Source organism: Mustela lutreola, chromosome 8, assembly GCF_030435805.1.
Source record: "Mustela lutreola isolate mMusLut2 chromosome 8, mMusLut2.pri, whole genome shotgun sequence".
In the NCBI taxonomy this organism is placed as follows: domain Eukaryota; kingdom Metazoa; phylum Chordata; class Mammalia; order Carnivora; family Mustelidae; genus Mustela; species Mustela lutreola.
This window is the reverse complement of record NC_081297.1, coordinates 21,598,860-21,625,233: the sequence shown is the minus strand read 5'-3', so window position 1 is coordinate 21,625,233 and position 26,374 is coordinate 21,598,860. Positions and strand designations below refer to the sequence as shown.

The window sequence follows — 26,374 nt, the reverse complement described above, 5'->3', positions numbered from 1 at the left end:
TGAAATTCTAATTGCATCAAACAATTCAGGGCCCCAAATATTCCAACACTTCTGTATGCCAGTGCTTTTAATCGTATGGTACTCTTTGCTTGGAATGTTCCCATTATAGCTGATGTACTTGGTGGTCTCTTGATGAGTTTTCAAGGCCCAATTCAAATGCTACACCCTTTAATGTATCTTATTAGTTTCATGTAGACCCTTCATCTCACTGCAAACCCCCACCAAAGCACTATGCCATGTTCCATGATATAATGGAATTTGCTCACACTCGAATGCGATATATATGGTGTTTTTCTCCCCTTCAGTTTGTGAGCCATTTAAATAATAACTTATTTTTCTTCTCAACACTCAGCTGAATTAATGGCATATAAAAGAAACCTAATAATAATTGATTGAAATTAAAATACAGCATTCATGTGAAACATATCTATTCGGATTTCATTACTTTCCTCACATGCATCAGGGAATATTAAAATGTAGTTAGCAATTTCAACATGCCTCCTTTGAGCTTATGCAAAAAGAAACTTGAAGTTTTATTTCTATCATTATAACATTTTATTAGCAAATGGAAGAATGCCTGACTTAGGAGTCAATGCTCAATATATGGGTTAAACAAGTAGAAAAATGATCAATTCATTTTATGAAGCTGGCATTTTAATCTTTAATTAATAAACCATTATTTATCTTATTTAATTCCTATCCTTTTTGAATTAATGGCTAGTCTTATCTCTTTTGTTATTGACTTAATTCTTATACTTTCGTCTTTGTTTTCATATCTTAGGTTTGTAATCTTTTTTCAATGTATCTTTTTATTTCATTATTCTACTCTGAGAATAGAAGTTTGGGTATTTTTGACTTTTCTGTTAAATAACAAACATTATTCCTATTTTGGGGAATCCAGTGATTTATTCAAGCAAGAAAATTCTCCCATTCTTTATATATACATAATACATACTTTCCTGAGTAGTAGCACCTTTGTACATTGAATTTTGTGTTTATTACCTAGTATTGATTCTTAGAGGAATTTGAATTGCAAATATGACTTTTAACACTCTACCGAAAGATTTTTATTCACATTTTATAAACAATGTATACTGGTGTCCCTTTGTGAAGAAAAATTTGTACAAGGATCTTAGCTTGAAGTTTGCTATTCATTTGTACACATTTGCTGTTGTACACACATTTATCTGTTTTATTTTCTCTGCCATTATTCCCCACCCCTCAAGGAAGACAGCAAACTGAGTTACGTCCAATAATTTTGTCATAAAATGTTGCTCTTCTGTTTGCATTGAATCATTATCAACTCTCATGAACAGCAGTGTGCCAAGGGAGAGATACAATCATTCATGACTGATATTTTGCTCCAGACCTTGCTGTCTCCTTATATTATTCTTCCTGTCTGATGCTTCCTAAGGACTCCTCATTTTTATTTTTTTCCATTGTTCTTCTGTGCTCAACCATAGGAATGTTTTTCTCCTTCAAGAACCAAATGTAGTGTGAAAGACAGTAGAAACCAGCCATCAACCACTAAGTAGGAAATCACCTTGAATATCATAGATTGGGGATTTTAATTGGGTTAGTGAGCTATTTCTATAAAGAGTATAATAAAGACCTTGCAAGAATCATTCTGAGTCTAACTTTTTACCTCTATGGCCTGTTCCTTATTATGGATAATTCTTGCATTCCTTTTTATATCACCGGAGATTTAGAACAGTTGTAGGAAAATTATCTCTATGCATATAATAACACACTCTTTAGAGAACATACCTTTTGGTGGGTTTTTAAAAGTTTATGACAATTAGGGGCATCTGGGTGGCTCAATGGGTTAGGGCACTGCTTTCGGCTCAGGTCATGATCCCAGGGTCCTGGGATCGAGTCCCGCATCGGGCTCTCTGCTCAGCGGGGAGCCTGCTTCCTCCTCTCTCTCTCTGCCTGCCTCTCTGCCTACTTGTGATCTCTCTCTGTCAAATAAATAAATAAATTCTTAAAAAAAAAGTTTATGACAATTAAGTTATACAATTTAAACCTATTGAAATTAGGGGCACCTAGGTGGCTCAGTGGGTTAAGCCTCTGCCTTTGGCCCGGGTCATGATCTCAGGGTCCTGGGATGGAGCCCCGCCTTGGGCTCTCTGCTCAGTGGGGAACCTGCTTCCCCCTTTCTCTCTGCCTGCTTCTCTGCCTACTTGTGATCTCTGTCAAATAAATAAATAAAATCTTAAAAAAATTTTTTAAATAAATTAAACCTATTAAAATAAGTGTTTACCTGTGTCAGAGAAAGAATCTGAAACCAAATAGAAGTTTTAAGGGAAGCTTTGAGGTAATTTTCAGCTGTACTAGTAATTTCATGCAACATCTTAATTCACAAGTTGAAATTAAATATCCATTCATTCACTAAACAAATGCTTTTGTAGGACCTGCACTATGTCAAGATCCGTTTTAGGCGTGGTGCTCCAGAGGTGAAAAAGACGGGAGAAAGCTCTCATCCTCACGATCTTAAATTGTGGTGAGAAAGACAGGCAATGACCAAATTTTGAAGTAATTGAAGCATAAAATGATATTGAAAAGTGAGAAGTGAAAGGTACTATCAGCAACAGAGTAGGAGTGAGGGTAGAACCCACCCTCAAGGTTCTGTCCACTTCTCTAAGGTGATATGGGAAGAAAAAAAATCCTATCACTAAATACTGCACTTCTGTAATTCCAGTAATTGCATTCCTGCTACAGTTTTTTCTTCCTCTCCCAAACTCCAAATATGCTAGATCCTTGTCAAGTTTGAAAAAGAAATTAAAATATTTTAGATGCTTTATAATAAAAATGTTTTCAGATGATATTCTATACATTGCATACTCATCAAGTATCTGTTATGCAAGGTGCTTTTGTTTCTTTTCACAGAAATATGTCTACGAAATGCCCTCCATTTCTGGTTGTTTATTAATCACTCACTATATGCAAGGCACTGTGTGAGGTACCATTTCTCAGATCTTGCCCAGCATTGCCTTCTGTATATCTAAGAGGAGAGGCAGATATTTATCTGGTCGTCACACTAGTAAAGACTTGATATAATTACAAGAGTGGTGAGTGCTGTGAAGGAGAAGCACATAGTCGTCTCAGTCTCTGGCAAGGAGGTATGATCGAGTTGAGGAGATCACCGAGAGCTGCACAAGGAGGTGGTGATTCCACTGAAGCATGAGTAGGAATTAACTAGATGAGAAGAGGAAACTAAAAGATTTCATAGGAATGTGCAGAGAAGGGAAGGAGCCTGGGCTATTGGAGGACTGCAAGAGAGTGAGTGCGCTTGAGGCAGGAGGAGGAAAGAAGAGAAGCCTGGTGAAATGAGGTCCAGCGGGGGTCTGTGAGCCACTTTAATGTTGAGGCTGCAGGTGTCTGCTAATGGAGCAGTATAGCAGCCTTCTGGTGTCATGATGTCAACGTTGATTTTATGAGATCACTTGATAGGGCCAAATTTTATTTAATAGCATGTCAGCCATACTGCCTATGGCACATAGACCCTGCTTACTCACGATTTACTCTACCACCAAGAGAAATGGGTCCATGCAACAATTAGTCTATGAGGTGGTGCACGCATACCTCATGCTTTCCTGGTTAAAGGATATCTTAATGCCATATTCAGTGGATGATAAAATAGTTCTGGGTCAGATATATTGGGACACTCTTGATGTTCAAACCCAACAAACAATGATAATTATTCTAGGGCACTGTGGGAGAAATTCCTTAGCTCTACTAACTCTATCTGAAAACAACAGCTTTCAACAATGAGCGTGGAAGAAAGTGACCTTGTGAACATGGAGGGAAAAAATTAATATTTGTGTGGAATATGGAAAAACTCAAATAAGAGTTGTGCATGGGGATTTTTGTGATCACTCTATAAACAAAGAGGACAAACACTGTATGAACTTCTCCAGACCATGTAAACATGTAGCTCCCAGTCCCAAAGGGAGATCCATAAAGAGCTTTCATCAGCTGTGATATGGCAAAAATGCATATGAATGGAAATAGGGATATAAATAGGGAATGTAAATAGGGATTAAAAAAAACAAAAATGTGTTTTTATGAATGAAAAAGGAACTGAACTTTCTATCTTACATACTGTAAATGCCTTTATGATTCTGTGGCTGGAAATCCTGGAAAACAGAAGGATTGGTATGGTAAAATGAAAGTGATTATAAGAAATTAATTATACAACTTCAGCTTCATTGATCTCTATACTCACAAACTGTTTACTTAAGTGACACATATTGGTTGCCTAATTTTTTTAAGAAATTTGTCAAGAAATGCATGTTTTGGATTTAAAGGCACAATATTCTAGCAAAAAAAAAAAAAAAAGTAACAGTATCCTGTTTAAAATGGTTTTGCCAAATATATGTTTTGTTTTTTTAATTTATTTATTTGACAGAGATCACAAGTAGGCAGAGAGGCAGGCAGAGAGAGGGGGAGGAAGTAGGCTCCCCGCTGAGCAGAGAGCCTGATGTGGGGCTCCTTCCCAGGACCGTGGGATCATGACCTAAGCGGAAGACAGGCTTTAACCCACTGAGCAACCCAGGGGACCCTCAGCAAATACATGTTTAAAAAAACCACATATATCTACCCGGTGAGTATATTGATTTCTCAGTATTACCCACCCCCCAGCAGAAAAACTCCTGTAAACACAAGAGCCACTGACTAAAGATATTATTGCAAGAATACCTGTTTGCTAGGTATTACTGTGGAAGAGATTTTATGCAATTTTAAAATAGCCTACCCTTGATTTCATTCTATTTATAAAAACTCAGAATAACATTAGCCTGTATACAAACTATAACCTTTTAATATGTTTGCAGTTTTAAAGAAATTTCTAGGTTTATTTTTAAATACTTGATGTTTTAGAGGATTTAAAGAATTAGACATTATTTATCCACTTGATACAAATATTATTCTAAGCCCTAACCACTCCTTTCCATTCCTTAAAATGTATTTTTAAAATATTGTAACTATAGTAGGTTTTAATACCATTAAAATCATCCATGTGGATTCAAATATTCAGTGTTTTACTCTTGTCCAGAGGCAGAGGATGAAACTAGGCTGTGAAGCCAATGATTAGGGCCAACCATGTATTAAATGATTTTTCTTTTATTGGTTAGATTCAAAATGATCTCTCTATGGCATTTCATCTTTTTATGTATCTTTTATGTGCTCAGTCTTTTATGAGCATAATGCTTATTTATAAATGTTTAAATTGTTTTGATTAGTTTGAAAAAAAATAACAGCAAGAAAAATCACGGACATACTAGACACAAAGCGAAAGTTTAATTTGGGGTGCCTGGGTGGCTCAGTCAGTTAAGCTTCTGCCTTCCGCTTAGGTCATGATCCCAGAATCCTGGGATTGAGCCCCACAGGGGGTTCCCTGCTCAGCAGGGAGCCTGCTTTTCCCTCTCCCTCTGCCTGCTTCTCCCCCTGCTTGTGTTCTCTTTCTTTATCTGTGTCAAATAAATAAAATCTTTAAAAAGAAGGAAAGAAAGTTTAAGTAGAATATTTATTATGTTACACAGTTTTTTATCTTCCTTCCCAATCCATATACTGTTTCTTTTTTTTCTCCTTACTGAACTAGCACAGAGTTACAGTACAGTGTTGAGAGGAGTGGTGTAAGAGGGAACATTCTCGCCTAAGCTATAGGATCTTAATGGGAAAACCAAGTTTCTCACCATTAAGTATATTTCCTGTAGATTTTTTATAGATGTGTTTTGTCAAGTTGAAGTTATCCTATATTCCTAGTTCACTGAGAGTTTTTATTATAAATGGGCATTGGATTTTTGTCAAATGCTTTTTGTGCATCTCTTGATATAATGTGATTTTTGTTTTTTACATATTCATGTGATGGATTATATTAATTTATTTTCAATTGTTGAACCAGCTTTGCATACCTGGGATAAATCCCACTTGGTCACTGTATAAAACTCTTTTTTTATTTCTTTAGATTAAGATCTATAGATGCTTATATTTTGTTCCGGGTTTTTACATCTACGTTTCTAAGAGATATTGGTCTATAGTTTTCTTGTAATGTCTTTATGTTGGTGTTAGAATAATGCTGCCCTCATAGAATGAATTACAAACTATTCCCTCTGCTTCTATCTTTTGAAAGAAAATATAGAGAATTCAATAGAATTTATTTTTTAAATGTTTGGTAGATTTCACAGATGAACTCATATGCGTCTGAATCTTTTAGTTTTGGTAGGTTATTAATTATTGATTCAGTTTCTTTCATAGCTACGGTATAGGCAGATCATTTGTTTCTTCTGTGTGAATTCTGGCAGATTGTGCCCTTCAAGAAATAGTATATTTTATGTAGGTCATCAAATCAGTGGGCAAAAATTTGTTCATAGTATTCTTTTATTATCTTTTTAATTTCCATAGGCTTTATAGTGATGGTCCCCTCGTTCATTTCTGTTATTAGTATTTGTGCACTCTCTTTTTTGTCTTAGCATGACTAAAGGATTATCAGCTTTTTTCTTATCTTTAAAAAATAGCTTTTGGGGGGCGCCTGGGTGACTCAGTGGGTTAAAGCCTCTGCCTTTGGCTCGGGTCATGATCCCAGGGTCCTGGGATTGAGCCCCGCATTGGGCTCTCTGTGCGGCAGGGAGCCTGCTTCCTCCTCTCTTTCTGCCTGCCTCTCTGCCTACTTGCGATCTCTGTCTGTCAAATAAATAAATAATCTTAAAAAAAAATCTTTTGGTTTTGTTGATTTTCTCTTTGGTTTTCTGTTTCAATTTCATTGAATTCTGCTATAGTTTTTCTTTTCCTTCTCCCTTTTTTTGGACTTAATTCGAAATAGTTTTGAAGGTAGAAATTAATAGTGCTAGCCACAACAATCAGACAAGAAAAATAAATACAAGGTGTCCCTATTAATAAAGAAGTTAGATAATTAGTTTTAGATCTTTCTTCTTTTCTAATATATCCATTTAATACTACAAGTTTCTCTCTAAGTACTCCTTTCAGTACATTGCACAAATTTTGATGTTTTATTTTCATTTCAGTTTAGTTAAAAATACTTTAAATTTCTCTTGAGACTTCTTCTTTGACTTATGAGTCACATAGGAATGTTTTGTTTTATCTCCACGTATTTTAGGATTTTTAACTATCTCTCTGTCCCTGATTTCTAGTTTAGTTTGATTGTTGTATGAGAGCAGATACTATGTGATTCCTATTATTTTTTCAGCTTAATACGTTTGCTTTATGGCCCAAAGCATGGTCTGTCTTGACAATTGTCCCATGTAAGCTTGAGAGATATCTGTATTCTGCTGTTGTTGGATGAAGTAGTCTATAGATGTCAAGTATGTCCAACTGATTGATTCTGCTGTTGAGTTCAGCTGTGTCTTTACTGATTTTCCACTTGCTTGGTCTGTCCATTTTTAAGAGGCATGTTGAGCTCTCCAGCTATGATTGTGGATTCATCTACTTTATCTTGAAGTTCTATAAGTCCTTACCTCATGTAATTCAAATGCTCTATTATTTGGTACTTACATGTTAATACTTGTTATGTCTTCTTTGAAAATCGATCTCTTTAACATTGGTAGTTTCTTTTTTGGAATACTTCTTCCTTTGCTTTTAAATGTATCTCAACAGGAGCCTTTGATGTGATTTTTTAAGCCTCTTTTTGAATTATGGTAAAATACATAGAACACTAGACTTATCCTAACAATTTTCAAGTGTACAGTTCAGTGGCACTTAGTACATTCACATTATTGTGCAGCTATCACCGTCATCCCTCTAAGAATTCAGGTTGAATAACTGAAACTCTGTACCTCTTAAAAAGAAGCCCCTTTTCATCCTCTTCCAGGCCCCGGTAGCCACCATTTTACTTTCTGTGTTTGTGAATTTTACTACTTTAGATGCTTTATATAAGTGGAGTCATCAAGTATTTGTCTTCTCGTGACTGGCATATTTCACTTAGTATAATGTCTCCAAGTTGTATCTATGTTGTAGGAAATGTCAGATGCCCTTCCTTTGTAGGGTGAATAATATTTCATTGTATGTATTGGCACATCTTATTCTTCCATTCCTCTGCTAATGGGCCCTTGGGTTGCTTCCACATCTTCTAAATTGTGAGTAATGCTGCTATGTACATGAATGTACAAATACTTCTCTTCAAGTCCCTGATTCCAGTTCTTTGGGTATATACCTAGAAGAGGGATTGCTGGATAATACCATAGTTAGATTTTTGGTCTTCGAGGAGTTGCCTATCGTGACTGCACCATTTTACATTATCAACAACAGTCCACAAGGATTTCATTTTTTCAACGTCCTCACCAACGCTTGTTATTCCTTTCCCTTTCCTTCATTTCTTTCTCTCTTCCCTCTCCTTTCTTTTCTTTTCTTTCTTTTCTTCTTCTTTCTTTATATATGCTTGGTTGTATGTATTTTATACTGTATGTGCTATTCTTTTTGAGTACGTTATAACTTTCATTATATTGATTTTCCCCCTTTTTTTCCCTAAAGATAACATCTTTGTTTTAAATATGTGCATCCAAATGATCATTTCCTATTGCTGCAAAACACTCTGTGAGGTATACTCATTATATTTTGCTTTTTCACCCTCTCATTGCCTGACTTCCACAGAGTCTGAGGATCTCTTTGCAGGTCATTTGATCTTTAAAGTTTCCTCTTACATAAATTGTTTGTGAATCTCTCTTACATATTTTTTTCTGCCTTGTAATTTTCCTATTGACTTTTTTGAGTTATTCTTATAATTTAGCTTTTAGTCTTTAACATATTTATATTTCTACTGTTGCTGTTATGGTGAGACTTCCTAATTGCTATTTCTTTCTCTCTTTTTTTTTTTAAGTTTACATTTGACTTTTTTTTCTTTTTTTAAGACTGGTTTTGGTCTTTAACTTAAAACACATTACTTACGCTCATTTACCCCCATTAATTTCTATCCCTTAACTAGATAAGCCATTTATCGTGCTCTTGTGACAATATTATCTCTGTCCATCGCTTTCTCCTATACTTCTTTCCACTGCCCTAAGAACTGATAATATGAATACTTTGTTTATTTTTCTCTCTGGATTATTTGTGATAACACTGTGTATTCTTTGGCCCCAACTTTGATGTTTTAAGATTTTATTTATTTATTTTAGAGAGGGAGAGAACACAAGCAGCAGGGGAGAAACAGGAAGGGAAAGGAAGGGGGAAAGAATCTCAGGTAGACTCCACACTGAGCACAAGCCTGACATGGGGGTCATCCTCATGACCCTGAGATCAGGACCTGAGCTTAGACCAAGAGTCAGATGCTTAACCGGTTGAACCACCCAGATGCCCACCAACTTTTATATTTTAACACTACCCTCATTTTCTGTAATCTTCTGAGAGATTCTCTTGAATTTCTTTTCTTATTTTACCATATGCTCTAATATTTGTGATGGGGTCTTTTTTGTGTCAAATTTGAGGTCCTGTATATGGGATGATAATTTTTCTTAAGCCTTAATATTTGACTGACAGTGTGGCTGGGTATAAAACTTTAGGTTCAAGGTCCTTTCCTTCGATACACACAGTTATTATTTTACTGTCTTCTTGTATCCCAGATTGTTATGAGGAAGTCTGATTTCTATCTAATTATTGACCTTTTCTTTTTCTGGAAATTTTTAACATTTTTTTCTTTGCTAGTCTCAAGTTTTATTATAGTACATAAGTACATTTGTCATTCTTTTCTATCTTATTTGATAATTCACACTGAAATATTGTCTTTAATATTTTTATGTGTCCCTTTCTTTTCTTATTTCTTAATCTTTGTGGAACTCCTTTTATCCATATATAGGCCTATTTTTATCCTTAAAATATCCTTTAGATATTTTAAACTTCCTACTCCTCCTTTTTCTGCTGACTCCTATGAAAGTTTAGGAATCAGATTCTTTCTACTCATTAATTAATTTTTCAGTGGTAACCATTCTTCTGTTTTTATACCTATTTTGTTTATATGGACATACTATATTTTTCTTACCCAATATTTCTACTTAGTTATGTTTAGGATTTCTTGTTTTATTTTATATTGCTATATCACTGCTTCTCTTCTTAGGTGTATGCATGAAACCTTTATTTTTGTCTCTAATGTATTGTTTAAGTTTTTATTTAAATTCCAGTTAGTTAATAGGTAGTATAATATTAGCTTCAGGTGTACAATACAAGTTATCCTGTACTTCCATATAAAACCCAGTGCTAAAACTCTGATTTCATCTGTTTTCTTAAATTTCCCTTTAGATGTTATATGTTGTTTAGTTTATTGTTATCTTTTTTTAATTAACATATAATGTATTATTAGCCCCAGGGGTACAGTCTGTGAATCATTAGGCTTACACACTTCATAGCACTGACCATAGCACACACTCTCCCCAACGTCCATAACCAAACTACCCTCTCCCTTGTCTCCTCTCCGCCAGGCAACCCTCAGATTGTTTTGTGAGATTAAGAGTCTCTTATGGTTTGTCTCCCTCCTGATCCCATCTTGTTTTGTTTTTTTTTTTCTTTGCTATCCCCCAAACCCCCCTCATTGCCTCTCAACTTCTTCATATCAGGGAGATCATATGGTAATTTCTTTCTCTGATTGACTTTTTTCACTTAGCATAATACCCTCTAGTTCCACCCACATTGTCACAAAAGGAAAGATTTCATTTCTTTTGATGGCTACATAGTATTCCATTGTATATATATACCACCTCTTCTTTATCCATTCATCTGTTGATGGACATCTAGGTTCTTTCCATAGTTTGGCTATTGTAGACATTGCTGCTATAAACATTCAGGTGCATGTGCCCGTTTGGATCACTACATTTGTATCTTTAGGGTAAATACCCAATAGTGCAATTGCTGGGTCATTGGGTAGCTCTATTTTCAACTTTTTGAGGAACCTCTATGCTATTGTCCAGAGCTTGCATTCCCATGAACAGTGTAGGACGGTTCCCCTTTCTCTGCATCCTCGCCAGCATCTTTCGTTTCCCGACTTCTTAATTTTAGCCACTTTGACTGGTGTGAGGTAGCATCTTGTTGTGATTTTGATTTGTATTTCTCTGATGCCGAGTGATGAGGAGTACATTTTCATGTGTCTGTTGGCCATCTGGATGTCTTCTTTACAGAAATGTTCTGTTCATGTCTTCTGCCCATTTCTTGATTTGATTATTTGTTCTTTGGGTGTTGAGTTTGCTAAGTTCTTTATAGATTTTGGATACTAGCCCTTTATCTAATATGTTGTTTGCAAATATTTTCTCCCATTCTGTCACTTGTCTTTTGGTTTTGTTGACTTGTTTCCTTTGCTTTGCAAAAGCTGTTGGTCTTGATGAAGTCCCATTAGTTCATTTTTAGCCTTACTTCCCTTGCCGTTGGTGGTATTTCCAGGAAGAAGTTTCAGTGGCTAAGCTCAAAGAAGTTGCTGCGTGTGTTCTCCTCAAGGATTTTGATGGATTCCTTTCTCACATTGAGTCCTTCATCCAACTTGAGTCTCTTTTTATGTGTGTTGTAAGGAAATGGTCCAGTTTCTTTTTTCTGCATGTGGCTGTCCAATTTTCCCAACACCATTTGTTGAAGAGACTGTTTTTTTTCCATTGGACATTCTTTCCTGCTTTGTTGAAGATTAGTTGACCATAGAGTTGAGAGTCTATTTCTGGGCTCTCTATTCTGTCCCACTGATTTATTTGTCTGTTTTTGTGCCAGTGCCATACTGTCTTGATGATGACAGCTTTGTAATAGAGTTTGAAGTCTGGAATTGTGATGCCACCAATTTTAGCTTTCTTTTTCAATATTCCCCACACTATTCGAGGTCTTTTCTGGTTCCATATAAAGTTTAGTATTTGAAAAAAAAATGGATGGTATTTTGATAGGGATTGCATTAAATGTATAGATTGCTCTAGGTAGCATAAACATTTTCACAATATTTGTTTTTCCAATCCATGAGCGTGGAATGTTTTTCCATTTCTTTGCGTATTCCTAAGTTTCTTTCATGAGTACTTTATAGTTCTCTGAGTATAGATACTTTGCCTCTTTGGTTGGGTTTATTCCTAGGTATCTTATGGTTTTGGGTGCAATTGTAAATGGGGTTGATTCCTTAATTTCTTTCTTCTGTCCTGTTGTTGGTCTAAAGAAATGCAACTGATTTCTGTGCATTGATTTTATATCCTGACACTTTACTGAATTCCTATACAAGTTCTAGCAGATTTGGAGTGGAGTCTTTTGGGTTTTCCACATAAAGTATAATATCATCTGAAAAGAGTGAGAGTTTGAAGACTTCTTTGCTGATTTGAATGACTTTAATTTCTTTTTGTTGTCTGATTGCTGAGGCTAGGGCTTCTAGTACTATGTTAAATAACAGTGGTGATAATGGACATCCCTGCCGTGTTCCTGACCTTAGCGGAAAAGCTCTCAGGTTTTCTTCATTGAGAATGATATTTGTGGTGGGTTTTTCATAGATGGCTTTGATGATATTGAGGTATGTATCCTCTATCCCTACACTTTGAAGAGTTTTGATGAGGAAAGGATGCTGTACTTTGTCAAATGCTTTTTCAGCATCTATTGAGAGTATCATATGGTTCTTGTTCTTTCTTTTATTAATGTATTATATCACATTGATTGATTTGTGGATGTTGAACCAACCTTGCAGCCCAGGAGTAAATTCCACTTGGTCGTGGTGAATAATCCTTTTAATGTACTGTTGGATCCAATTGGCTAGTATTTTGGTGAGAATTTTTGCATCTGTGTTCATCAAGGATATTGGTCTGTAATTGTTTTTTGATGGGGTCGCTGTCTGCATTTAGTATCAAGGTAATGCTGGCCTCCTAAAATGAGTTTGGAAGTTTTCCTTCCATTTCTATTTTTTGGAACATTTTCAGGAGAATAGTTTTAATTCTTCTTCATATGCTTGGTAGAATTCCCCTGTGAGGTTGCCTGGCCCTGGGCTCTTGTTTGTTTAGAGATTTTTGATGACTGCTTCAATCTCCTTACTGGCTATGGGTCTGTTCAGGTTTTCTATTTCTTCGTGGTTTGGTTGTGGTAGTTTATATGTCTCTAGGAATGCATCCATTTCTTCCAGATTGTCAGATTTGCTCATGATATGTTCTTAAAGTTGTCTGTATTTCTTTTTTTTTTTTTCATTTATATACTTTCAGCATAACAGTATCATTATTTTTTTAACCACACCCAGTGCTCCATGCAATCTGTGCCCTCTATAATACCCACCACCTGGTACCCAGACCTCCCATCCCTCTGCCACTTCAGACCCCTCAGATTGTTTTTCAGAGTCCATAGTCTCTCATGATTCACCTCCCCTTCCAATTTACCCCAACTTCTTTGATGTTGATTGTGATCTTTCCTCTTTCATTCATGATTTTATTTATTTGGGCCCTATCTCTTTTCTTTTGGATAAGTCTGGCCAGGGGTTTATCAATCTTATTAATTCTTTCAAAGAACCAGCTCCTAGCCTAGTTTCTTTGGTTTGTTCTATGGCATTTTTGTTGTTGTTGATGTTTTTATATTTGTGTGTGTGTGTGTGTTTCTATTTCATTGATATCTGCTCTGACCTTTCTTATTTCTCTTCTCCTGCTGAGTTTAGGCTTTCTTTGCTGTTCTTTCTCCAGCTCTTTTAAGTGTAGGGTAAGTTGTGTATTTGAGACTTTTCTTGTTTTTTGAGAAAGGCCTGTATTGCTATATATTTTCCTCTCAGGACTACCTTTGCTGTGTCCCACAGATTTTGAACCGTTGTGTTTTCATTATCATTTGTCTCCATGAATTTTATCAGTTCTTCTTTAATTTTCTGGTTGACCCATTCATTCTTTAGTAGGATGCTCTTTTGCCTCCAAGTATTTGGGTTTTTTCCAAATTTCCTGTTGTGATTGAGTTCTAGCTTCAGAATATTGTGGTCTGAAAATATGCAGGGAATGATCCCAGTCTTTTGGTTTTGGTTGAGACCTGATTTGTGACCCAGGATGGGATCTGTTCTGGAGAATGTTCGATGTGCACTAGAGAAGAATGTGTATTCTGTTGCTTTGGGATGGAATGTTCTAAATATATCTGTGGTATCTATCTGGTCCAGTCTATCATTTAAGGTCTTTATTTCCTTGTTGATCTTTTGCTCAGATGCTCTGCCCATTTCAGTGAGGGAGATATTAGAATCACCTACTATTATTGTATTATGATCGATGTGTTTCTTTGATGTCATTAATTGGTTTATATAGTTGGCTCCTCCCATGTTAGGGGCATAGAAATTTAAAATTTTTAGATATTCTTGTTGGACAGACCCTTTGAATATGATATAGTGTCCTTCCTCATCTCTTATTATAGTCTTTGGCTTAAAACCTAGTTGATCTGATAAAAGGATTGCCACTGCAGCTTTCTTTTGATGTCCATTAGCATGGAAAATTGTTTTCCATCCCCTCAGTTTAAATCTGGAGGTGTCTTTGGGTCTAAAATGAGTTTCTTGTAGACAGAATATGGATGTATTTTGTTTTTTTTATCCATTCTGATACCCTGTGTCTTTTGATTGGGGCATTTAGCCCATTTACATTCAGTGTAACTATTGAGAGATACGAATTTAGTACCATTGTATTGCCTGTAAGGTGACTGTTACTATATATTGTCTCTGTTCCTTTCTGGTCTGTTACTTTTAGGCTCTCTCTTTGCTTAGAGAACCCCTTTCAATATCTCCTGAAGGGTTGGTTTGTTACAAATTCTTTTAGTTTTTGTTTGTCCTGGAAGCTTTTTATCTCTCCTTCTATTTTCAATGATAGCCTAGCTGCATATAGTATTCTTGGCTGCATGTTCTTCTCATTTAGTGCTCTGACTATATCATGCCAGTTATTTCTGGCCTGCCAGGTCTCTGTGGATAAGTCTGCTGCCAATCTAATATTTTTACCATAGTATGTTACAGACTTCTTGTCCCGAGCTGCTTTCAGGTTTTTCTCTTTGTCATTAAGACTTGTAAATTTTACTATTAGATGTCGGGGTGTGGACCTATTCTTATTGATTTTGAGGCGGGGGGGTTCCTTGCACCTCCTGGATTTTGATGCTTGTTCCCTTTTCCATATTAGGGAAATTCTCTACAGTAATTCTCTCCAATATACCTACTGCCTCCCCCTTCTTCTTCTTCAGGAATCCCAATTATTCTAATGTTGTTTCATCTTATGGTATCACTTATCTCTTGAATTCTCCCCTCATGATCCAGTAGTTGTTTGTCCCTCTTTTGCTCAACTTCTTTATTCTCCATCATTTGGTCTCTATAGCACTAATTATCTCTTCTCCCTCATTTATCCTAGCAGTAAGAGCCTCCATTTTTTTTTTATTTCACCTCATTAATAGCTTTTTACAATTTCAGGTTGGTTATATTTTAGTTCTTTTATTGCTCCAGGGAGGGTTTCCTCTAATATTTCCATGCCTTTTCTGAACCCTCCAGCACCTTAAGAATCATCATTCTGAACCCAAGATCTGACGTATTACCAGTGTTCTCTTTGATTAGGTCCCTAGCCTTTTGGTACTGCCTCTTGTTCTTTTCTTTTCCTTTTTTTTGTGGTGAGTTTTTCTGCCTTCTCATTTTATCCAGGTAAGAATATGTGGACAAGAGGGTAAAATACTAAAAGGGTGGCAAAGGCCCTAGAAAGATGTATGCTAACCAAATCAGAAGAGACCTTAAACCAAGGAGAGAAGAATGGGGGTAAAAGGAATTTTTTTAAAAGAAAAATTTAAAGTAATTTCTATATATATTTTTTATTATTTTAATTTTAAAATTTTATATATACATATAAAATTTAATATATATATATACACACACACTATGTATTATATATATATGTGTGTATATATATATATATATATATATGCACACACACACACGAATGTGTATATATATATATATATATTAGACTGGTGAAAAGAACAGAGCCACCAATTTGATTTTGGGGGTATTTTGGTCTCTTAGAAGAAAATACCTCCCAAAATTTTAAAGAAAGAAGAACATATATATACAAAAATAAGGGTAAACATGATGATGGGATGTAATATGACTGTAAAGATGAAAATTTTTTTTAAAAAATTCTAAAAAAGGAATTGATAAGTTGGTTGGGAAAGAAAGAAAAAGAAAGTGGAGAAAATTTGTTCAGGCTGGAGACCAGAACAAATCCCTGTGCTAGATTTATGGTATATTTTGATCTATTAGAAAAAGTTCTGTCCCAAAATTTTTTAGAAGAAAAACCTGTTATGTATACAAAAAATAAAGTTAGATACAATGAAGGATAAAATATGACTATAATAATGAAGGTTTTAAAAGATTTTTTTTAGAAAGGTATCGTTAAGATAAACTAGATAAAAAATGTTAAAAGAGGGAAGAGGAAAAGTTTAAAAAATTAAAATAAGAAAAAAAGGTAAAATTTAAAAAATTTAATTAACTTTGCAAGATTAAAGAATCATGGGGAGAAAGCCATGAGTTCTATGCTTTGTTTTCCTCTCCTCTGGAATTCCGCTCTTTGTGATCAGTGAGCTTGGTCCTGGCTGGATGGTCTTGCTGATCTTCTGGGGAGGGGCCTGTGTAGTGATTCTCAAATGTCTTTGCCTGAAGCGGAATTACGCTGCCCTTGCCAGGTCCCGGGATAAGTAATCTGCTTGAGTTTGCTCTTGGGAGCTTTTCCCTGAAAGCTTTTGGTAGAGCTCTGGAGGACTGGAATGCAAAAGGTAGCCTCCCAATCTCTGGCTCAGAGGAGCTGAGAGCTCGGGGCCCCACTCCTCAGTGCACCCTTGGAGAAAAGCAGTCAATCACTCCCATCTCCCTGGTCTCTGGCTGTGCTCCAAGCTCACCCAGCCCATGACCAAGTGTTTCTATCTCTGGTGCATGGCCCCATCTGGAGTCTCCAACCCTAGCAGACTCCTGCCACTCTGATCTTCCAGTGGTTCTTCCCGGATCTGCCACTTTTGGGATCCCTGCTCAAAGAGCAGTGGTCTGATTGTGCCAAAGATCACAGTTTAATGTAATCCTGAGGTGAGAGCTCACTCCTCAGCCCCGTCTCTGTAGCCGGCTTCCCCGCTCTAATACCTATGAGCTCTGCTACACTCAGACACCCCCGATCCTTCTTTGACCCCATGGGACCTGAGACCACGGTCTCCCAGCAAGGGCTTCACCCCTGCTTCGCCTTCAGAGCGTTGTCCCTCAGTGGAGCAGACTTTTAAAAGTTATGATTTTGTGCTCTGTTGTTCCACCGCTTCCCAGGAACTGGCCCTTCCTCCCATGGACTATCTTCCCGTGGCTTCAGATTCACTTCTCCACACATCCTACCTCTCAGAGAGTGGTTGATTTTCTGTTTCTAGAATTGCTGCTCTTCTCTTCAATCTCCTGATGGATTTGTAAGTGTTCAGAATGGTTTGATAACTATCTAACTGAACTTCTATGACCTGATGTCATCTCAGTCTGTTACCCCTCTGCCATCTTGACACCACACTTATTGTCATCTTTTAATAGTTATTTGGCCCTGGGAGCCTAGTAACTTTGGCCTATGAACTTGTAGTATAGTAGTAATGTGAGTTGCTGTCTCTGGTGATTCAGGGAAAGGCAGAAGGCCAGCCATTTGCCTGTCTCCCACTCACCACTGTAACACACATTGCCATATATTTGGATATAAATGTTATAATAAGTATGTAACTTATTTATTAAAAGGACAAGTTTTAGTAAGTGACATAAAGAGTCCTGAATAAGTAAAAAAATAAAAGATATCTCAGGGTAAAAATAATTCAACATTTAAAGTTTCAGCTATTCATTAAATTATTCTAAAAATCATTTGGGAGACTGAATGTATGAGAAAACCTAAAGAGCAAAAGAAAAAAATTGAGGATGAAAATGTGACCTGCTAAAATGCAACATTAAGACTTAATCAACTCCAGTGTAGCAACTTTACTTCCCTTTATGTCTTTACTCTCTTGCACTTAAAGTATTTATGCCTTAATTATTTTCTTTATATACATTGAAAACCACATGAGATGGTATTTTAATTTTTCTTCAGCCATCAAAAATAAATTCAAGAACACAAGGAAAGTTTACTGTATTTACTCATATTTTAGCTATTTTTTAAATCCCTTCTTGATAATTATTCTAAGGTTTATTCTTTTATCCTCTCCTTTATGCTTGAAGAAACTCTATTAGCCATTCGTTTATGTTATGTCTACTAGTGACAAATTCTCTTTGTTTTCCTTCATTTGAAAAAGTCTTGGAAGAAGCGGTCCTAGGCTCCGTGCAGCCTTTGCTTTGGGGATGGAAGCAGAGTTTTAGTATTTCTCACATATTTTCTTTTCATGACACAAAAGGGAAACACTGGCATAAACTATGAGGGCAGGGTTGCCTGGGTGGCTCAATCCTTAAGCATGTGCCTTTGGATCAGATCATGATCCCAGCACCTGGGATCGAGCCCTACATCGAGCTCCCTGCTCAGAGGGAAGCCTGTTTCTCCCTCTCCGACTCCCCCTGCTTGTGTTCCCTCTCTGGCTGTCTCTTTCTCTGTCAAATAAATAAAATACTAAAAAAAAAAAAAAAAGTATAAGGGCAAATACATTTCCAGAACAAATACACAATATATAAAATAAAGAGTCAAAATGCATAATACATGGAAATCAGTTAAAAGTTAGGTAAATTGTTAAATTATAAGAAGAGAGTATTCCTTCAATTTCTATAATTTAATTATTATTGAACTAATGTCTATTTTTACTATTATTAGTGTGGCCAGTCACTTTTCATATATTTATTACCTTGGGTTCTTGGGATAGTTCACCATCCATACAGATGAATGTGAGAGATATGTCCTTGGCCAGTGGCAGAGTCATGAGTTGAAATTAAGAGGGTTTTCCTTTTATCAATTTAGAAAGAATAGAAAATCAGAATATTAAGTAAATAAAGCAACAGTGTATGTATGTGGAACAAAAATTAGATTGACATATAACTACTTTTTGAAAAATTGTTCTGATGTATATTGACATATATAAGAATAATACATACCTATACTTATGTAACTTTTCTAGTAATTTATTTTTATGACTTTCTCATATTAGATTATTACCTCCACAATGAGACACACACTCTCTTTCTCTTTTTTTTTTTTTCACCTTTTTATCCCTGGTATCTAACATAGTACATGTGAACATCAAATGTTTGCAGAATATATGAATGAATTGACAGATAAACTAATAACAAATAAATCTCCCATTTTACATTTGGATGCATAATTTTGGAAATTATGGGGATAAGATTTGATATATTTAAAGAGGAATTATAGTAAATATATTAGATATTCTAATGTCACCCGCCATGAGATTGACCCATGGTTGGTTTTCCAAAGAATTCACCCTTGTTTTCTTTTCTTACTACATAATATGATAATGGATATATTATTCAAATCTCTTTTTCACAAGAAGGTCAGTTGTAAGATTGAATAAATGGTTTTTATTTTATGGATTAAAGTAATCACACAACCTTTTGTGATGGTATTTGTTGAAAACCCATTGGGGGCTTGTCACAGTTAATGAGTGGTTCTAGAAACTTCAGAAGTAGATTAATAGAAAATATTAGCAAAGTGAGTTAAGTTTGTAAATTAAGGCAGACTTTACCAATATCCATGCCTGTTATGTTGTTATGTGTCAGACAGGCCCCCTCTACTTTAATCTTTAATTTAAGTAATCATTCCTTTGATTCCGCATCACTACAACATCACTGACAGTCAGTGATTAACCTTAAAAAAGGCTTTGCTTCTTTAGTCATCAGAAGGATATAAAATCCTATTAATTAGGTGCGAATTTCCTATCCCCTTCAAGGCAAAAGTTACATGAGTTTCTGGGTATAAAGACTTTTCTTATTCTTATTATTTATTTATTTATTTATTTATTTATTTTGGAGGGGGAAGGCTGTTCAGAAATCTATCTAGACACCATTAGTTGTTTTGCAAAGTTAAGTTTGGATTAACTAATATGAGGCTCCACTTTCTTTGTAATTCAGCCAAGGAAGAACTGTTTGATTGTGTCTCCCTCAGCACAACAAGGTGTCAGCCATCTTTATCAACATTAGTACCCTAAAAGCTTGAACCTGTAGAAATGTAATTCCTTTGGATCCTTTTTCCAATATTTCTCTTTTTCTTCAGCTTATATTAAAAAAATACCTGTAAATTATGTATTTCACAGTTGCATGCTATAAATCTGTTGGAACAGCTTGCTTGATTTTCTGGCTGCCATTCCCCTCAGTATTTTCCCTCGATTGCACGGTTTGATTACAAGCTTCAGACACAAGGTTTTGTTGTTACTGTTGTTAATTTGTTATGAAAACAAAATAGTGGATCCTGAGATATTAGTTATTTGGGGCTAACCATAAACATAAACATAGGTGTGCATATATTTATAATACTATATATAGAAAATATATAGTTTATTTATTTCTCCTTCCTTCAATATGTCCATCATCATGATTTATTAAAACATCTAATTCTCGGGAGGAACTAGGTCTAGAAGACCAAAGAGCAAGGAGAACCAACTTTAAACATATGGAGGAGGTACTTACATAAGTGTTTTAGAAAATTAATTTTTCCTTTATAACTGAAGAGTGATCCGTCATATTATAATAGAATTTTTTAGATAGCCAAAATAATATATTAGTAGGATTTTTGAAATCTTGCTGATCTTAGAAATCATCACTTTGCCACCATAGCTCACTTCACAATCCCTTTGTTATATCCGTCAGGGATAGTGATTTCTCCCACGTATTCCTCCTTCCATCCCATTTCTTCCATTTCTTCTCTTCCCCTGTGTAAATTATTTCCCTCAGAATACGAATAGAAGGTTGGGGGAGCATCCCAAGCTATAATCCAGGGTTTCTATAAAATGTTCAGATCCCATGAGATATCGAGGATTTCGTGTGCCTGCGGAGGAGAAGTGGAAAGCACTGAGTGAGCTACTCCTAGATAGTGGTGTCTTTGAAAACACCCAACAGACTTATCGGTGCTGCTAGGAAACACTGTAGTAGACTAACATGCCTCAGTTTCGCCGAGGTCAGGGACATCACGGATAGTATCAGAGTTCCAGGGTTTGTTTTATAATCAGTTTTCCCTAAGCAAATGCTTCTGTTCTAAGGGATTGGCTGTGTTTCTTCTTTGGTGTTTATTTCTCTACTGCAGACAGAGAAAGGACTGTCAAAAGTATGGCAAGAACCTGAGCAGAACTCTGCTGAGCATTGGCAAAAGGCTGCCATCCTGCTAGGAAAGCTAAGGAATTTCGAAGTCATATTCCAAGGCATCAGAACCAGGGATCTGGGAGGAGGAGCGGCAGTTGATGACATTGAATTTAAAGACTGCATGACTGGTGAGTTTCTGGAAATCACTTCTTTTTGGAACAACTGTCGTAATCTAGGCATTTTTATCTTTACTTCTCATTTACAAAATGTTCTGCTGTCATCTATTTGGTACATGCATACAAATATGTTGAAAGGGTTCATTTCATAATTGTTGAACACCCATGTTAAGGGAAGATAGCTTCTCCCTACCATTCGTACATAAGCATTTAATTCCTTTCTTGCTTCAGACCATCCCCTGACATACAGAAATATTTCCCTTTGCATTTATTTTTCAACACAATGTAAGTGTATGCCTAACATTTACATACATTTATATAAATCAATTTAAAATGAACCAGTTAAAAAAAAAATGGTAGAAAGCCATCACTTAGTGGAAATAGGAGAAATAAATTCAACCCAGACTTGAATTGAGAGCAGAGCTTTGGGTATTTAAAATGCTACTTCAGCAAGTGCGCAGCAACTTGAACAATTTTGCTCTCATTTATCTCACTTCCAAATGTGTGAAGTATAACTGTACTTAGATGTTCTTTACAAAACTACCCAGAAAATGTCAAAAATCATTACAAATACACTGGCAAAGTTCTTTCCGGGGCACTATTCCATCTAATTTCCAAAACAGCGCCATGCGAATGACACTGCCAACGAATTCTGCACTGATTCTCTTGGAGGCGAGCTCCTGGGACCGAGAGCTAAACTTGAGTGCTGTTTAATTTTATTATTGCTCTCACATTAAAGTATCTTTTCACTGAGGCAGCTCATTTTATGAGCAAGGCAGCTTCAAAGATCCCAGATGATGTAGGGAGCGCAGAGCTCCGGGTCTTCATGTGGAGAATGGGACAGGATTTGGGCGTGGAGATGTTTGGGAGAGGGTTCTGGACAACAGGAAATGAGGCTCTGGACATATAATCATGAAGAGGTATCTTAGAAGGTAGGCGTTTGTTCTAGAAGAAAGAACTTCAGTTCTTCTCTAGTCACCTTCCTAGTAATATGCTGATTTTCCATTATAGTTAGTTCTTCAATCTATAAATGATTCTGGCAACTTAAAAAAAAATCTCCAGAACTTTTTTTTTTTCCTAAGATTTTTGAAAGAAAGAAATTTTTATTGAACAGAAGAGATTCCTTTCCTCTTCAGGGAGGCAGAATGATTATTAGATGGGCTGATTCAGGGAAGATATCTGAGCATTATTATTCCAACTTTGCCAGTTTTGTGGAGGAGTTTACACTGTTCCCCCCCCCCCATTCTTATGAAGTCCTGTGAGAATTTACATGATTATAATCATTGCTCAGCCTACTGAGAAATACTTTAATATCTTATGTTTAGTGATAAAGTACTTTTTGGGCCTATAGTTCTTACTGTGTCTTGGAAATAAAGAGGCAAATCATGACGAGTTGTACTTGAACGTGGTCAGTTGTGTATCAAATATGTTTTAGGACAAAGTAGCCACTGCTTTATTAAGAAGCAGTTAAAGCCCAATCTGCTACAGGTAATGAAGGTTTTCAAATTATGTTTTAGTTAAGATAGAAGAAAAAAAGCATTACGACAAAGTGTGCAAGAATATCTATGAAACTAAAAGACGATGATTCTTTTGTCTCCTTAGGTTTTTCTTTATTAAGTTGTTTTTGTTTCTTTGACTGAGACAGTGAGAGAGGGAACACAGCAGGGAGCCTCATGTGGGGCTTGATCCATTGATGCTGGGTTCATGACCTGAGTCAAAAGCAGATGCTTAAGGACTGAGCCACCCAGCCAGGACTTGAGTGTCATCTTAGTTTTAACCTACATGCCATTAAAATGTTAATGTATTACTCAGAATTTGTTACCCTAAGCTGCTTGGCACTGCCACTGATTTAGAAGAGAATGGCATTTAACTAAACACCCCAAAATCAGAGAGGCACTATAGAACAGTTGTTAAGAACAGAGTCTTGTGATACCTGGGTGGCTCAGTCAATTAAGCATCTGACTCTTGATTTCAGCTCAGGTCATGATCTCAGGATGGTGAGATCGAGTCCCTGCCCCCCTCAGTCTCCCCTGTCTGTGAGGAATCTGCTTCTCTCCCTCTTCCTGTCACTCTGCTTCCCAACCCCCACCTTGAGCTCTCTCTTTGTCTCTCTAAGATAAAATAAATCTTTAAAAAAAAAAAAAAAAGAAAGAAAGAAAAGAAAAGCACAAGGAGTCTTATGGGACACCTGGATGGCTCAGTTGGTTAAGCATCCGACTCTTCATTTCGGTTCAGGTCATGATCTCAGGGTTGTGAGATTGGGCTTTGTGCTCAGCAGGTATCTGCTTGAGAGTCTCTTTCTTCCCTCTCACTCACCCACTCTCTCTCTCTCTAAAAGAAAAATTAAAAAAAAAAAAAAAGAACAAGGAGACTTGAGTCCAACTATCTGGGTATGGAATCAGCTTTTCCAGTTACTAGTTTGGGTGACTTTATTTTAGTTTGCCTCAGTTTCCTTATCAATAAAATGGGGACGATAACAATAGTACTTCCATCATAACTTCCTGTGAATATTAAATCTGTTAATATATTTGAAGTGCTTAGAAGAGTCTTGACACACAGTAAAATCTGTGTATCACATTTTATTGTTATAGTCGTCACCCTTCCTACTGACCATGACCATGTTCTCAGTTGGTGTTTTATTGCCCTGCACCAGGTAGCCAACTTCAAATCATATGCAGACACATTGTCATAGAGTCTGCCATGGAATTGTTGCTGTTAGCCATTTGAGGTGAAGAACTTAAAACATTACATCATGTTTATTTTTCCGTCCCATACTACCGATAGCAAAAGACCATATTTTATGTGATACCATTTATATGAAATATCTATAACAGGCAGATGTGTAAAGACAGAAAGTAGATTAGTGGTTCCATAGGGCTGAAGGAAAAAAGGGCTGAGGAGTAACTATTAAGGAACATGGCATTTCTGTGGAGGATGATGAAATATTCTACATTTTTTATGGCAGTTGTTGCACAACTGCATAAATATACAAAAGACATTAAATTGTAAACAAAATACAGGTGACCTTAATGGTATGTAAATTCCAAATTATAACACAATGAAGTTGTTTAAAATATGTATAAAAGCAGGGAGAATTATGGAAACATGGTAGTGATGATGCAGAGTGGTTTTTGGGTTTTCCCAAGTTCTCACATCAAAACAGTCAGAGCACCTAGTTAGCAAAGTCAGTAAATCACAGAAAACATAGACAACAAAATTAAGTGCAAAGGCATCCCTCCAAAAGCCAGTATATAAGCAAATAGGGATAAACCACCAATAGCCACAAGACCTGTGTGTTATTTATGTCTGTAAAGGAGAAGGCAGGAGAATCATGAGAGAGCCAACAGACACTCACTGGGAAACTCAGTCATGCCGTTTGAGAAGGCAGCTAAAACTGGAGGGAGCTAAAACCTATGGAATGAATGGGTCCAGAGCTCTGCGGGAAGTTCTGTGGGGTTGGAGTCGTTGACACCATGAACTCTCTAGCTTGATCCACCATGATCCCCTTCCATTTCAGTGGTTCCCATTCGTAAACCCAGCGAAGCAAAACATGAACAGACACAGCACTGGGAGTGGAATCAAAATGGAGTAGACTAGGGACAGACGAAGGAGAGGGAAGACCCACCTCAAAGTAGGGGATGGGGAAGAGCCAGAAAATCTCAAAAAACAAGGTACCATATGTTTTTATAGATTTATATAGATTATATAGATTTATGTAGGTTACTATACACTAATAACCTTTTTCAGGGATTTAACACAAATCCTTTAACTTCCTCCGTGTCATTATAGAGCTTCACTTTTCACATTTGCAGAATGACAGGATCATAATGGACTCTGAGATTTTCCCAGAATTATCTGACAACCCTGGAATCTATGCATATTTTTAAAAGTTTCGAATAATTGGGAACAAAGTTTAAAATTGATGAAAAGTGAATGTGGAAGAAAGTGGAGGATATATATGATTCCCATGTATTTCTATTTCTGTTTGGTGGTTATCTACTTTACCTGCAAATAAGGAAGCTATTTGAGCTCCATAGTTACTTTTTATTTTCCATTCAAAAACTTACAACTCAATTTATTAGATAATATTTAGTACATGACCGACATAAAGCTGTATGTATTTTTTTATTTCTTTGCATTCTGAATACATCACTGTACTATCTTCAATTTACTGTCAAATCTATTGTATTTTTCTAAAAAGAAAAATAAGGCATAGGCATAGTCTTCAGTCTGTCCAGGGACACGTTAAGAAGCATGTCTCCTTTTTGGGCAAGTTAACAAGGAAGCAAGTAGCTTATTCATGGAAAAATAAGTGACAGATTAGGAACTTGTTATCTCCTCTTTTTAAATTCATGTTGATTTAAATGTTTTTTTTTTTTTTTTTTAATAAAAATCTTACAAAGTGCAACTACCATCCTACAGAAGAAGGATGTAGGACTGGAATTTATATAGACAGGAATGAGATAGTCCATCATTGTAATTATCAAAGTGTCAATTCTAAATTTAAATGGTCACTCATTTTTCAAAGAGAGTATTATTTATTAAGGACGTCATTCAGCTGGTCCTTACTGCATTTACTATGAATACTAAGTAGCATTTATGTCAGTTGTTGGTAGCCCAGTTCTGCAAAACTATTAGGTGCATATCCTAGGTTACACTCTTGCAGTCCGCTCTGTGATTTTAGGCAAGTCACATGATCCTCCTTTGTCTCACTTTCCTCAGCTATGAAATAATAATAGTTCTTCCATCTCGGGGAGCTCTTAGGACTAAATCATTTCCTTCATGCAAAGTGCTTTGAGGAATGCATGAGATATACAGTAAACCCTGAATATTTGTTAGCTAAAAGTATAAAGGAGCAGCAAGAGCAAAAGACTTGATAATTGTAGGCATCACACTTTTTGTATCATTGTTCAAGATCTGGTTCTCTTCTGTTCACTTGTTCAGCAAACATGTATCGATTGCCTGGACTGCAGAAAACTCTGTGCAATGTACTGTGCACATCTCCTCTGCACAGAGCTGAGATGCACATGTTATGCAGTGTTTGGCT

General features: G+C 36.2%; 1 protein-coding gene across 3 annotated transcripts in view; it reads left to right on the top strand.

Annotated features, from left to right (window-relative positions):
• The window catches only part of MALRD1 (MAM and LDL receptor class A domain containing 1), an 808,982-nt gene that overhangs the window by 489,258 nt on the left and 293,350 nt on the right, over window positions 1-26,374 (top strand). For all 3 annotated transcript variants that reach the window (XM_059183995.1, XM_059183996.1, XM_059183994.1), the window contains exon 30: window positions 21,156-21,339. In XM_059183995.1, the coding sequence (XP_059039978.1) occupies window positions 21,156-21,339 (184 nt within the window). The remainder of the gene's footprint in view (window positions 1-21,155; window positions 21,340-26,374) is intronic.